Below are 14,487 nucleotides of genomic sequence, written 5' to 3'. Positions count from 1 at the left end.
GAAACTGCATGATTGTGTCCACATAGTCAACTCAGGGACAGCTTTATTTTTAGGGTAAAAAGATTTGGCTTTGTGGGCTGCAGATTAAACAGTGATTGTCACATAACTTCCCATGGAACAGAATCAGCTTTTTTTCCAAGAAACATTCCACGTGGGAAACATTCTTAGCTTGCCTGTGGATATTTTATTGGGTCTAAAATGTTCATTTCCATGGATAGAAGTATTTGCCATTCACAGAAGGAGAATTACAGTCACATAAGCATTATCCATGAAGGGACCCTTCTTCTTTTCATGGAACTGAATATTTGGATCCAACTCTGTTTTTGCAAACTTAAATTAATTCATGTTAGCTACCATACGCGTAAGTCACACAGTACGGTTAATCTGTATGCTCCTGGTAAGTAGAATGAAACCTCTAAAATAAAAATCATGAGCAATAAAATTTGATAAAACTTTAAATAAGTATGGTTTTAAATTAAAATGTTAAAGATACTTCAATTTATGTTTCATATTTTGATATTACAATTCAGCTTCTCCAGATGACGGAATTACTATAGTGATAATTTAACTTTTAATTAGAGCAATGAATTTATCATTCTTTGTACAACTTCAATTTGTAATGAATTTGGGATATATAATACAAAATGAGATTTGCAAAGAAGTATAGCTAATTTAAGATCACATTCACTTCTCATATTTTAAACCATCCATACTTAGTCTTCAAAATATCCAGTGCATGTAGTAAAGGCAACTCACAGTCCTCATAAATCAGGACTGAATTCACTGGACTGAATTCACATAAATTCAAGTATTCTTACGTAACCAATTTGGATATTAGGCTTATGCTATAAATACAGAAATTATTTGAAAATATTCAATGTAAATTTGTACCTTTTTTATCTTTTTTATCCTCTTCCTCTCCTCCAGCACCTAGTAGAGTAAAGATGATGCCTGTCTGAGAATTAACTCCCACTGCAGTAACAACCATTCTTCCTGAGCCTTCCATGACATGGGTACCTAAAAAAATATTTAACATATAGGCAGTAACAAACTGTACATTAAAGCTATTAGCTTTATGCTACTATTAGACATGCTGAACTGTGATCCACATTACAACGCTGAGAACAAATGCCACAGCTAACTCACACACAATCTCACTAAGAAGACATCAATTATCTTTCTTTTCTGCATTTGCAATAATGAGAATAATAATGACACAGTTGTTAAACTAGCTATATGATATTAAGTATTAAGATCACAAGGTATTTCTACTGTGCAAGCCCTGTTCCTTTTTAGTTGAGTAAAAGGCAACATGACAGAATCATATATGAAATTGGAAAGATTTCCCATAGATACAAAAATTCAGGGTCATTCACCATAAAGAAACTGGACAATTTTTTTCTCACAGCACATATGGAATTCACAACCGGACATATACTCTAGACAGATTCATGGAGGATAATGCTACCAATAGCTCCTAGACATCCTAAAAAAGTTTCCTCTCCAGGATCAGGAAGCATGCCTTTGAAGAAGAATCGCTATACTGCAATGAGAGAAGACCATTGAACTCATGCTTGCCTGTAAGATTCCATTAGGGAACTTGTTGGTTACTGTGAGAACAGAATGTGAAACCTGATAAGTCTTTGATCTGCATTGCTAATTTTCTTTTCGATTATGTTGCTGTAATCCTTTGAGATGCAACCCTTCTCAATATCTCTTGAAAGTAAAAGCAATTTCTGAGCCTATTAAGTTGAATACAGAGAACACAAATACAAGGTAGGGTTTTGGGGTTTTTTTTGCTATCTGCAATCTATTCCATAGCCCAAATAGTCCACTGACCCTCAGTGGACCCTTATCTTTGAGGCTGGGGAAACAGCTGCTTCCAACCCCTTATTCAGGTACATCTATGAATTCAGTTCACCTATCTGACGGCTATACATTCTTGTTGCCATTTTCAACCCTTATTTAATTGAGCCAGAGCAACATAGTGCCTCTGAACGGAATCTTTTCTCAAAAGATACTGAGATATTTTCCATTTATCTCCTATCTTAAAGCATATATCAGTAATATATAATATACTATTTAAGTAATGCTAAAGTGGGCTATTCATTTTCAATACATGCATTGATTGCAATTAATGCAATTTATTTTATTTCTCACAGGTATTTCTCATATATGAAATATAAGAAGTAAAATTCAGATGTAACATCAAACCAGATGTCAAATGGGTTTCTTAGCAAACCATATCACTCATTGGGGCCTTCTTTTATTGGGACTTCTCTTTCAAACCAGGATTCAGTGCTGCATTTGAACTAGCCCAGAGTGTTTCCTACTTCCCATAATGTACAGGATAAGAATGCTGCCACTATGTATACAAAAAGTCAGCGCCCACTTAGTGGGCTTTCTTTGTGGCTGGTGCATGGGAAAGAAAAGAGGGTCAGAGAAGTGGGGTCCACAACTCAGCATGTCTGTGGTATCTGTAGCAATGGGATCCCGCTTTTGAACTGAAATAAAGTGTCCTCCTTCATCAGCTGAGCTAACACGTAAGATGTCTAGGGTAGGCTAGGAAGAGAAAATTCTCCATCCAGTTTGCCTCCATATCAAAAGTAGGGGTACAGCTTGTAAGCACATTCACCCCCATATGCTGCAATAATTGATAAACCTGAGGCCACTTTGCTTTGTTATTTTATTGCTCATAAATTGCTACACACTCAAACACATTGAATTCTGGACAAGAATTATGATGTTTAATGTCCTGGAAAGTGCAATAAAAGTCTTTTGCTATTTTTGTCAATTATACATAGCATAATTTCTAATGCAACTGCCCTATAGGAAAGAATCCAAAGAATGTGAATTGTATTATTATTGTTGTTGTTGTTTTAATATAGCACCCACTCCAGTATGTAGGCAAAGCTGCTGCCTTCCTAGTAGCTGCTCCTCCATTCAGGAGTTCTCTGCCAAGTCAAGCCAAGCCAAGCTATCTCCATCTCTTATGGAATCTGCCAAAAATCTGACTTTTAAGTTGATTGAGAAACCTAAAACCAGGCTCAACTGGTGGATGATATTTGATTTATTTGTATTTGTTTCTAGGTGTACTTTTTTCTCCTTAGCTGTATTTCATTACTGTTAACTGTTCTGAATATAATCCTTAAAAGAAAGTTCATTTGGACTGCCATTGTCTGATCTATTAAAATCATATTTTTAAAGTATTGCAGCAGGAAGGACACAGGGGATCCCCTCCTTAAACCTACTTACTGGCCCCAAATGGTACAGAAGCAAATTATAGACAGGGAAATGCTGAATTCCTAAATTGCTGCAATGTTTTATTTATTACTATTAAATTTATATGCCTCCCAACTACCAGCGACTTTGGGTGGTTTACAAATTGTTAAAATGTTTCCAACAAGAAAACAACACAAAACAAAAAAAGGAACAAAGATTGCAGAGATGACAAACCCAGATGGAAACAAAGAAAAAGAAGAAAAGGGGGCTTCAGTCATGCTTGCCAAAAGCCTGGGCGAAGAGCCAGCCTTCAAGGCCCTTCAAAACACCAGTAGGGTGGGGGCTGTTCAAATCTCGGGGGGGGGACCTCATTCCAGATGTTGATGAACAAACGATGGAAAAGCTGTACTTGTGTGTAGTGCTGGTGGTTTTAATGGAAGATTGGTGAGGAGGAATTGGATAATGGAGTGTACCTTAGGTTCAAGATATATAGAATGCTATATGATTTTATATTTTCATGTAATGGCTCAGGCAACCATTTCTTTACTCACTAAAATGATTTGGGTCATACTTTGTTTTGCTCTGTCCTTGGTGAGACACCAGTGTAGAATTGGATTATCTTTCTCATCCTCAAACAAATTAACCTTAAGAAACAGATATTTCTTAACTTTGAGATGGTCTCATTACTTTGTATAAACAAATACTTCTTAACCTTGTTAAGGGATCCTTGGCAGGAATCCACAACCTTGAGCCTCAAATGTCTAATTCCTGGCATGAGTAGACCAGACAAGGCAAACTTATCCTTGTCATTGGTAAAATCTGATGAGATCAGACCATCAAAAACAGGTGTGCAAACTATCTAAGTTAGGCAGAAACCCTATGGGATGGAACTCTGATGCAGACCTGACTGGAAGGATGCTGAACATTTGCTGGCATCATCTCTTGAGGCGTCCCTGACTGGCAGAAAGGGTGTAAGGTCTTTGTTTCTTTGTCTTATTGGATTCTTACATTCCTGAATATTCTTTGATTGCTATCTTGAGTTATGTTATATTCTTCAGTATTCCTGAATATTCTTTGATTTCTCTGTCATGTTATGTGATTATGTTATTTTCTTATACTGCCTTGGAGTAATGCCTGCAGTACTCATACTGGTGTGGTAATTGCTTCCCAATCCAGAAGTCCCTGTCACCCAACCCCACTGGGCTGGGACCAGAGCAATATACTGCTTTGTACTGAACACTCAGAACTGAGTACGTTGGAGGAAACAGCTCTAATCAAATCCTTCCGCATTTGCAGGGAAGGAGAAAGCCAGTCCAGGAGCACCAGAATGCTGCACTGACTGAGCAGGAAGAAAGAGAGAAGTCTCATTTCCCATAAGCAGGTGAGTCATGACTGAGTATACGGGGAAAGGCTGCCAACTGGGATGCACCTCCTGATATAACCAAGCGAGGGCCCCACAAACAGCTTGGTACTGCTGTTTAAGAATGTCCTGGTTAGCCTGAAGATAAGTCCAAAGCCTTATCTTTGACTCTGAGTTAATTTCGATAGTGGCTGACATGAATAGAATGTTGTGCTGGAATTTTTAGGTTCCTCTTATTGTATACCAATCACTAAGTTTCATATAAACACAAGCAATGGAATTTTTTATTCTCTCTCCTGTGGTTAAAGTCCAGGACTAATCCACCCATTGCCTCTTTGCGGGTCAAGAGCTTCCAGCTCATGATACAAGTAATTCCTGACTCTCTCCCGTGACAAATATAAACTGGGATATAAAACCAGTAAACAAATAAATACCAATCTGTGCACATTTTACTTAAATGAGTCCAGAGAAACCCATAATTTTTAGAATTAACTTGCTAGAGTGAGTATTAGTGCAGAAGAATATTTATGCAGGAAGGAATAACCATACACCATTCTTATAACACAAAGCAGTTGCCACCAGGCACAGTAAACAGAGATTTCCTGGTCTGCATATATACAGCAAGAAAAGAAAAACTTACAACCAACGTACTGAAACTGCTACAGAAATTAAATCAAACATAAAAGTGAGGACAAATATAAGCAAATGTTATCTTGAGTATTCAGTGAAACCAAAGGATCTCCTAAGTTGGAAGCCTGCTGTACACTTTCTGCTGAAGAATCAAATATGAATTTTAGTTGTTTTTTCTCCAGGCAGTGACTGACCTGATTCCTTAATATAGCTGCATTTTTATTCATTTTTAAAAGAAATTAATAAAGCATGATGGCCACCAGTGCTCTCTTTACTTCTGAACAAACACATGTTGTTTCTTTTTTCCTAGATGTTTCAGATTCTTTGTGTTTAGATGCAGAGAGATAGAGAGATGGATAAACTCAAACAAAATATCACTAAGACATTTCTCAGGCAACACCTAGACATTTGTCTGATAATTCATGTTTGGGAGCATCAAGCATCATTCTTCTTCTCTCTTGTAAAACAGTCCTGAGAGGAGTAAATTGCATGGAAGAAGCAGAATATTTTCTGAGAGGTCTTTTTTGCCCATCCAGGAATATATACCGTCCCTTTTGCAATTGAACTATTGTCTATTTTTCATGTGCATCGCAGATTTCAGAGAGTCCTTGGCAAAATGCTCTTCTCTTGCATTGGCAATAACAGCAATAAATGGCATTCTTATAATCCCATAAGAGGAATGCTGCTTTGGAACTAAAGGTGCCATTAGTATTGAAAAGGCCCACAGGAGGCATGCTCACACACCCTTCCACTTACTTGTTTACACCAGTATTGTCCAAACTTGGCCACTTTAAGATGAGTGGACTTCAACTCCCAGAATTCCCCAGCCAGCATCTTAAAGTGGCCAAGTTTGGACAACACTGGTTTACACATTCCACTTTTGCAGATGTGTAAGCAGTATCCAGGAAGAGGTTAGGACAGATATTATCCTGACCTCTACTGCAGTGTGTTGTAAGTGGTTAAGTGTTGGACTTCCGTGCTTGGTCCTGCTATTATGCCTCTGCCTTCTGCATTGTGGCTTTGAGCTTTCATGAAGAAAGCTTGTACTGATTGCTCAGTTTGCCATCCTGGCAAAATACAAGGGGACATTTATATGTATATTTTGGTTAATGTAAGAAAGTTGGCTTCTTATATGTCTGGCTGATGCATGCACATCATAACATTATTAACATATCACCTATATGACAACTCTGCAACATCACACACACAGATTCTATAGTGAATACTATGGTGAACATTTGAAACTTAGCTATTATTGGTCTGCCTATCTATCAAAATTTTACATTAATTAAACTGAATTAATTAAACTGAATAACTTAGCAACAGTAAGCAATATCAAACAAGTTCTTTGTACATCTAGACACCAGAACAGGTTTTTTTTTTCCTCATGGCATTGTTCTGCTGAACACCTAATTAATGCAGTATGATATACTGGTTGACATTGCATGAAGATATGACCGCTAAGACGTGACTGATAATGCTCTGTAAATGTAAATATATGCTAGATAATAGCTTCTCCTTTTTAAAAATGAATATATGCTACTTAATAGCCGCAGTACTATTTTTCCTCTAATTCTCCTCTTCTGACTGCATAGTTTTAGTATAATGTTGTCGTTGTTGTTATTATTGGCCTTCAGGAAAGGGGTGAAATCCAGGCTGTGCCAGAAGGCCTGGGGGTCGGATGGGGGCTCGCACCAAATTATTGTTATTATTTATTTTTATTATTCATTTTATTCTTGATGCTATGCAACCACACTGAGACCTCTTTACACCGAAGTCAAATTCCTTGTATGTTTACATACTTGGCCAACAAAGTATTCTATTATTCTATTCTATTCTATTCTATTTGGATGCATGTAATATATATGCGGAAATTATTGGCAAAGTTACCACTGAATGAAATGTTTTGGGATAATATCCTTAGAATATAAGTCATCTGAATTGGAAATGTGTTTGCCTCAAATGAATGGATGTATTCCAAATACACGTGCCCAGGGCATAATTCCAAGTAGGGAACAGCATAGTAACTGTATTTATCACTAAGGAGAAAATTGTACTTTTTACAAGCTACTCTTATAGAATTAATGGTACAATTAATTTCAACTGCGAGCATATATATTAAATATAAAATAGCAGCTGTTAATTTATGACTTTTACCTTAAAGCAAAAAAGTAATTTTTTGATAAGTAAAAGCAAGCAGTATTTGGATAATAATATTAAGGAATCTATTACAAAATTTGGATTCTCTTTATACATATACAGCTTTGGTTGAAATAAAGAGCCAAACAACAGTTTGCTTGATTCACTGAAATAAGAAATGACAATTAAAAATATATTAATTTGCTGATAGAATGTTATATGATCCCCTCCCTCTAAGGCCTAACTTTCCTCATATTTGTTCTCAACATTCGAGGGACTCTCTGGAACAATGTCCCATAGCATGGGATGACTTGCAAGGGAAAGGAGGAAATGATGAAAACTTTTTTCTTCCTTTTATACCATGCAAATCCTCAGAAACAAAGAGTCTTCCTGCAGAAAAGTGACACAAACTGAAGACAACCCCATGTGACAATATCTATGGTGTTAGTTTAGAGAAAGCTAATACAGGTAGTCCTCGCTTAACGTTGCTAATTGGGACCGGAAACTCTGTCATTAAGCAGCACAGTCGTAAGTCGAAAAACTACGCGACTGCGCCGCTTAATGATGGCAGTTCCAGTTGCCATTTTAAGTGAGGACCTCATGTGACCATAGCTTGCAACTTGCTGCCAGCTTCGACACTGGCTTTACTTGTTGGAAGCCAGCAGAGGAGGTCACAAATGGCAATTATGTGACTGTGGGATGCTGTGATGTTGTAATCGCAAGGACTGGTCGTAAGTACCAATTATTCAGCACCATTGCAAGTTCAAATGGTCACTGAATGAGTGGTCATTAAATGAGGACCACCTGTAGTTCCATTAATTTACAAAGGGAAGGTTAAGCATATAATTAAACCAATATGATCTAAAAGCATCTTATTATGGCAGCAGAGGTTTTGAATTCCCCTTTCAGTGATACTTGTTGCCTATTCATTATACCCCCAAATATACTTAATGAAGTGTGGTGGGGTGTAGTGAGTTTTGTATTTGGGGTTTTTATTTCTGGAAGCCACCCGGAGTCACTGTGAGTTGAGCAGCTATATAAATTGCTTAAATAAATAAAAATAAATGCACTGGAATTCTGACATGCTGCAAGGAATTAATTTAAACAAGGCAAATGACAAAAGAATAATTAGCAAGAGTGTGAAAAGGGGGAAGGAGTGGGGAAAATATCCCATTTAACAGATGTTGAGAAATAGTAGATGAAATAATGTTTTTTTTAAAAAAAAAAAGAAGCACAGTGTAACATAATAATAAAGACAAGGTTATGAGAAAAACTGGATGATTTTGGACAAATCATTCTCAGTCAATCTCCATCTCCTTATATAAAAAATACAAAGAAACTGGCTGCTATAAGGATATCAGTGATATAATACTTAAAGGACTTATACAAATAGTATAAACATACTGTAATTATTTCATTTTTGGGTCTTATTACTTTATGAAATAGGTAAATTAACAATTGAAAGGGTATTTTTAACAGGATATATGTTTTATTGTAATAATTTTAAATGTAAGAAGGATATTGTCATTGTAATTATTTCTGCCCATCTGATGAATGAAGCAGGGTGCTGCACTCTGGGTCCCATCCATCAAATAGTGTCATCTTACAGGACCCAGGAAATGGGCCTTTTCAGCTGCAGTGCCTGCCCTCTGAAAAGATACCCCCCTCCCCAATATTTGAGAGGCTCACACCTTAATGACATTCCCCAAATTACTAAAAATGTGTTTGTTCTCCCAAGCCTTGGGACAGGCTGGTTGTGGAGCCCCTTTGAGTTTAGCTTAGTTTTCTTCTACTGGTTGTCTGTGTTCTCTTTTATATGTATGGCTTCATTTCTTTTATTTGTAACCTGCCCAGAGTTGCCAAGGAATCAGGTAGCCTCAACACTGGAATGAATAAATAAATAAATGAATAAATAAATAAATTTGTGATATATATATATTGTTCTCCCCCACCCCACCCCCTGTACTCTCTATACATACACATACATATTTTAGTATATATTTTTGATGTTTGGGCATGTATTTTGTTATAGTATATGTAACTTGACTAAAATTATATGAAAAATAAATTGAAATAATGTGGATAGTTTTGGTTTTCAAAAAGTGGGTTTAAGTATGCTAATAATAAGTCAGCTGAAATGTTCTTTTAAGGCAAAATCTAGTGCCAACACACACACACACACACATGATTTTCTACTAACAACTGACCTGATTGACCATTTGTATTGTTGTGTAACTATTCTTAGCAAAGATTAAATAAAAGCTTGCTTTTCATCTCCATGCATGACTCAGAAGTAGCTAATATTATGCAGCAGCTAAACAAAGAATTTTATCTACCCTATTTTCTGCCAAGAAACAGATAACAGTATGAATCAGAAAATAGGAAGCCAAATCTGAATGTTTATGCCTTCAATATTACCAAAAATGTAGCTAGAACAAAAACATTATATATCCAATTTATGATGTCTGATCAATAATCTATGAAAAAGTCCTGCTACCTTTTGTGGGAGATTTTTGATTACCAATGGATTTTCAACAGCTCATCAGATTTCCCCCCCCTCCCTTTGTGAACAGAATTCAATGTTAGGTTCTTGAGAGTTTCACCTAAAAAGATATCGTTGACCAGCTGGTAGTAACTTACATTCTGTTGTTGCTGTTATTCAATCATTCCATTGCTTCTGGCTCTTTGTGAGCCGCCTCCCTGACAGTTAGTTACCACTTCCTTGAGTTCTTCTAAGCTCTTGCTTGTGTTAACAATGATTGTACGTAGCCATCTTGTTTTTTTGTCAGCCTCTTCCATTCTTCCACACATCAGGGCTTCTCCTCTTACTCTTGCGTTCACATTACGTATCCCAAATATTTAAGCTTTAGCTTTGCTATTAGTGCTTCCAGTGAGCAGTCTGATTTTATTTCATCTATTATTGAATTATTTGTTCTTCTTGCACGGTACAGTCAATTCTTATATAGCATGATGGCTATGTTGTTAGAAACTCGCATGTTATACAAAATTATACAGGGCTTATGGAAAAAAATAGAGTTGGAGCAGACCACTCAAGAATGAAAACTCATCTGTAACCAAAACATGACCAAACACAATAAATAATCCTAATATTTTCTCAGCGTTTCTTCTGATTATCTGTAGCATCACCTCATTTAGGCCTGAATTAATAGGTGGCGATAGTGTAATAAGATGATTATTTGATGGGCTAAACCTTGTATGTAGTTGTGGGGGGGGGGGAGGTTTCATTGGGTTTTTTTTCCTGAAAGACAATTTGGGAGGGCACTTTAGGATTTGCTAGGTTTCACCCCTATTCATTTTGTTACTTTGCAATTCCAGACATGTTTCCTCAAAATAAAACCATGCTGAATTGAACAGATTTACTCCCAGGTAAATGTGTATATAAATATAGCTAGGCAGAGCAGGTGGGAGTGAAATCCCTTGGTGTAGTTAGTGCCATTTCTTGTGACCTGGCATTTCTCTATATGCAGGGCAGGAGATAAGGGACAGGAACTTTTTTTTTCCCCACTGAGTAGGGATCAGTAGAATTAAATAAACAGATTCCTTAGAAACAAAGACATTTACGATGCAGGCTCTCCATTCCTGATCCCAACAGGCTCTCACCATACTGCTTCCCCATGTTCCAATATCAGTTGTTCATTCTGTAAAATGGTTTTGGGCTAAACGCTGTCCTGCTGATGAATCTCCCTTCAGGGAAAGCCACTACATTCTGAGCTCTCTCAGTGGAATCACCCTTGCTGGTAATTTGGTCTCCTTAGACTGCAGTGGGAATCAACCTAATGATCAATCTGTAATACTGTATAAACCAAAGCTATTGTCATACATCTGACTGACAAGAAAACATCAGTTTCCTATCCTATCTCAAAAACGCATAGGAAAAGGTATACCAAAATAAAGCATAGCATTTGAGAAAGATTTAAAAATGAACAGGGAAGCCATAGTATATTTGGGAATCAAAGAAAAACTATTGCTCAGTGCAAAGTTTAACACATATATAAATAATACTGTCTAGCTTCAGCAACAAATAATATTGGGTTGAATCCTGTGGCTGAGAAATTCTAAAATCTGCAAAAGAGGCATCTTATTTTCTGCTTCCTTCACAGAGTGCAGGGAAAGCAGAGATTGTTTTACCTTGCCGCAGCTCTGTCTATCCATTTATGCGAGCCATTTATTGTTGTTTTAATTCTATCGCTGTATTTTAATTTTATTACTGCAATCAGGAATTGATAACTGCTCAAAATCTCAAGATCTGAACAACCTATATGCCAAGTAAGTAAGTAAAAAAGTAAAGTATATCATTCAACATGTGAGTGCTTGCATAACTCCTGCCCTGTCTCTATGTTGCTTGGTGGGGTCTTCAAATCTACCTTTGAAGGCTTCCATGCTTCACTAATGCACAACGAAAACATGACACCCTTCACAAATCCATTGCTGGAGTGATATCATCCAGGATGGGGATAATGCAAGGTGCTCAACACAGCATTTGAAAAGTTTTCAATCCAGTTCAGTAATTAATACAGAACTATTCATTCTCCATATGTTTTTCTGAATGAAGAATACATGGATAATGAATTTTGAAAATGAACGGAAGAGAAATGGAGAACAGAGTATTCCATATCTGTGATTACCAAAGGTTTATTCACTGCACAAAACATACCTGAAAGCAGCATTGGGTCTTTGTCAACAGATTTGCGGACTTGATCTGACTCTCCAGTTAAAGAGCTTTCATCAATCTTAAGATCGTTTCCTTGAATAAACACTCCATCGGCAGGTAGTAGGTCGCCTATCAGTAAAATCATTAAGAGATAAACTAATTTGGAAAGCCTTTTTATTTTATTCGTTTATTTAGTAATGTATGAAACTTCCAACAGATTTTCATAACTGAAGTATGAATCTTCAAATCACTGCAATCCAAATAAAAATATACTCCTTTTGTAGATCAACCTTTAGTAAGTTTATCAAAGTACTACCACCTGGTGAGTCTATTATTGCTCACTCTCTTTTTCTCGCTTGTTGAGAACTGCTTGCTAACTATCAGCCCATCAATCTTTTAAGCATAAGTAATCTCTATGCTAAACATCCACACATACAGTACATTGGCTGACTGTATCAATCAACAGCATATTTTGGCAGATGATAAGCAGATTTTAGAACTGGACACTCTACCTTTGACCATGCCCTCATATGGCACCATCTGGCTGAAAACATCCATATAATCCACAGGCTTTGCATTATATACTGCATTCATTGACTTTAGGTCTGCATTTGATTATATCTCCAGAAGAAGCTTGTGGGGTAAACTTATAAATACTTCTGTAGATAGATAGCTACTGTTGTTAATGCATTACCTTTATGAGAATTCTAGAATAAAAGTTTGTTGCAGTATTCAAGCCATTACACTAAAGAGATCCTAACCCAAACAGGAGTGAAACAGGAGTGCTTTTGGCCCCCTTGTTTAATTGTATATTAACCCTCTTCTGACCAAAATAACTAAATTAGAGTATTACCACCTGAAATTAGCCAATAGATATATTCCAACCCTACTGTATACAGACAATGTAGTCCTTCTATCACAAACATCAATTGGACTTAAGCAAACCCTGAGTACCCTAGCCAATTACTGTTCTGTGGAAGCACTAGAGATCAACTATTCAAAAATAAAGATCCCAATTTTTGCAAAGCAATGTGGAGTGCATATAAGGAGGTTAAAAGGCCAGATTATGGAGCAGGTAAAATTTTTCAATAGCTTGGGCATGGTCTTCCATAGTCTTACTAAATGCAGTGCACACAAAAATTATGTTATCCAAAACGCATGAAAAGCAGTCATTTCACAGCATAACCCAGCAGCACTAAAGCTTTATTAAGCCAAAGGACAACTACAATTATTGTCTGGTGCTCAGCTGGGTCCTTACAGCACTTTTGCTCTACTAGAAAGAGTTTAATCCACATTTTTAAGGATTATATCCCAAGTGGCCCCATTGTCATAATGTAGTATTAAGAGAGGAGACAGATTTAACCAAAGTTGAAATGGGATTTCAATAGATTCGCATTATTTCATACAGTTCTTTTCAGAATGTCTAACTTGTCTTCTTAATGAGAAATATTTTGAATCAGTATGGAACAGAATAATTCTGCAAAAAACTGCAATTTCTTTAGAGACAAATTTTTAATGATCGAACACATGCCTAAGATGTGGAAAAGCAACTGAATCAATCTACCCTATCTAGGCCCTTTCCTTTACACCCGTTACATATCTATACTATATAGCTGTCTCTAAACTCCGGAGAGTACTAACCTAAGCACTCTTGAATGTCCTCCATATGCCAGTTCTCAAGGGCATATATTAAAAATCTCTTATGAACCTTGTGGAAAAGGTCTATTGAATCCACAGTCCATGCCCTATTATATTACATTTTTATAAGGATCCAATGATCCATTGTATAACTCCTTATTTAACAAAGTACCCAGGCAATTCTGATTCATTCTATATACAGAACAGTATTATTCAATTTCTATGGATGTGGCCAAATTTTGCTATACTCTTTGAAAAACCAGACTGCATCAATAAACTTTCCATAAACTATGTTGCCTTATTTTGTTTCGTCTGCTGTTAACTTGTTGAAATCTGGTCAGTGATTATACTAAAGTTAATAGTATATCTGTAGATAGAGATAGAGATAGAGATAGAGAGATATAACCTTTGTAAACTATAGCTGATATTTTCAAATTAAAGAAAGCCCACTATAATAGCTCCATATGTTCTAGATTGCCTTTCCCAACTTCGCTGTTAAATTTCATCTCTGAAACTTCATCTCAAATTTCCTTAATCAGCATGGTCATTGCTGGGAATTAAAATATCAGGTCCCAATGTATTCTCCAGACACAGTACAGTTCCACTGGTTTTAGCCATGTGCTGGACCACAGGACCAACTTTGATTCATGTCATGGATGAAAATAATATTGGTTGCATTCATGTTTCAGGAAGCCAATCCAAGTGTATAGAAAGGACTAAACATGCCATTCTTTTCATTCAAACAGATAGAAATTGTGCTCTTGCCATTGGGGTGTTCATTATTCTCATCAGAAATATACTGAATGTCTTTATTAAGGATGGCTGC

The 14,487-nt window shown here is 36.6% G+C and overlaps 1 protein-coding gene across 6 annotated transcripts in view; it reads right to left on the bottom strand.

The window, feature by feature from the left end:
• Nucleotides 1-14,487, bottom strand: part of ATP2B2 (ATPase plasma membrane Ca2+ transporting 2) — a 141,925-nt gene that overhangs the window by 76,634 nt on the left and 50,804 nt on the right. For all 6 annotated transcript variants that reach the window (XM_088134107.1, XM_025164224.2, XM_025164225.2 and 3 more), the window contains exons 4-5: nucleotides 12,027-12,152; nucleotides 892-1,017 (exon numbers count right to left, since the gene is read on the bottom strand). In XM_088134107.1, the coding sequence (XP_087990233.1) occupies nucleotides 892-1,017; nucleotides 12,027-12,152 (252 nt within the window). The remainder of the gene's footprint in view (nucleotides 1-891; nucleotides 1,018-12,026; nucleotides 12,153-14,487) is intronic.

This window comes from Python bivittatus, unplaced genomic scaffold, assembly GCF_059951505.1.
Source record: "Python bivittatus isolate LINGU-HERP-01145 unplaced genomic scaffold, Pbiv_v1 ctg000080_np1212, whole genome shotgun sequence".
Taxonomy (NCBI): Eukaryota; Metazoa; Chordata; class Lepidosauria; order Squamata; family Pythonidae; genus Python; species Python bivittatus.
This window is presented reverse-complemented; position numbering and strand designations above follow the sequence as displayed.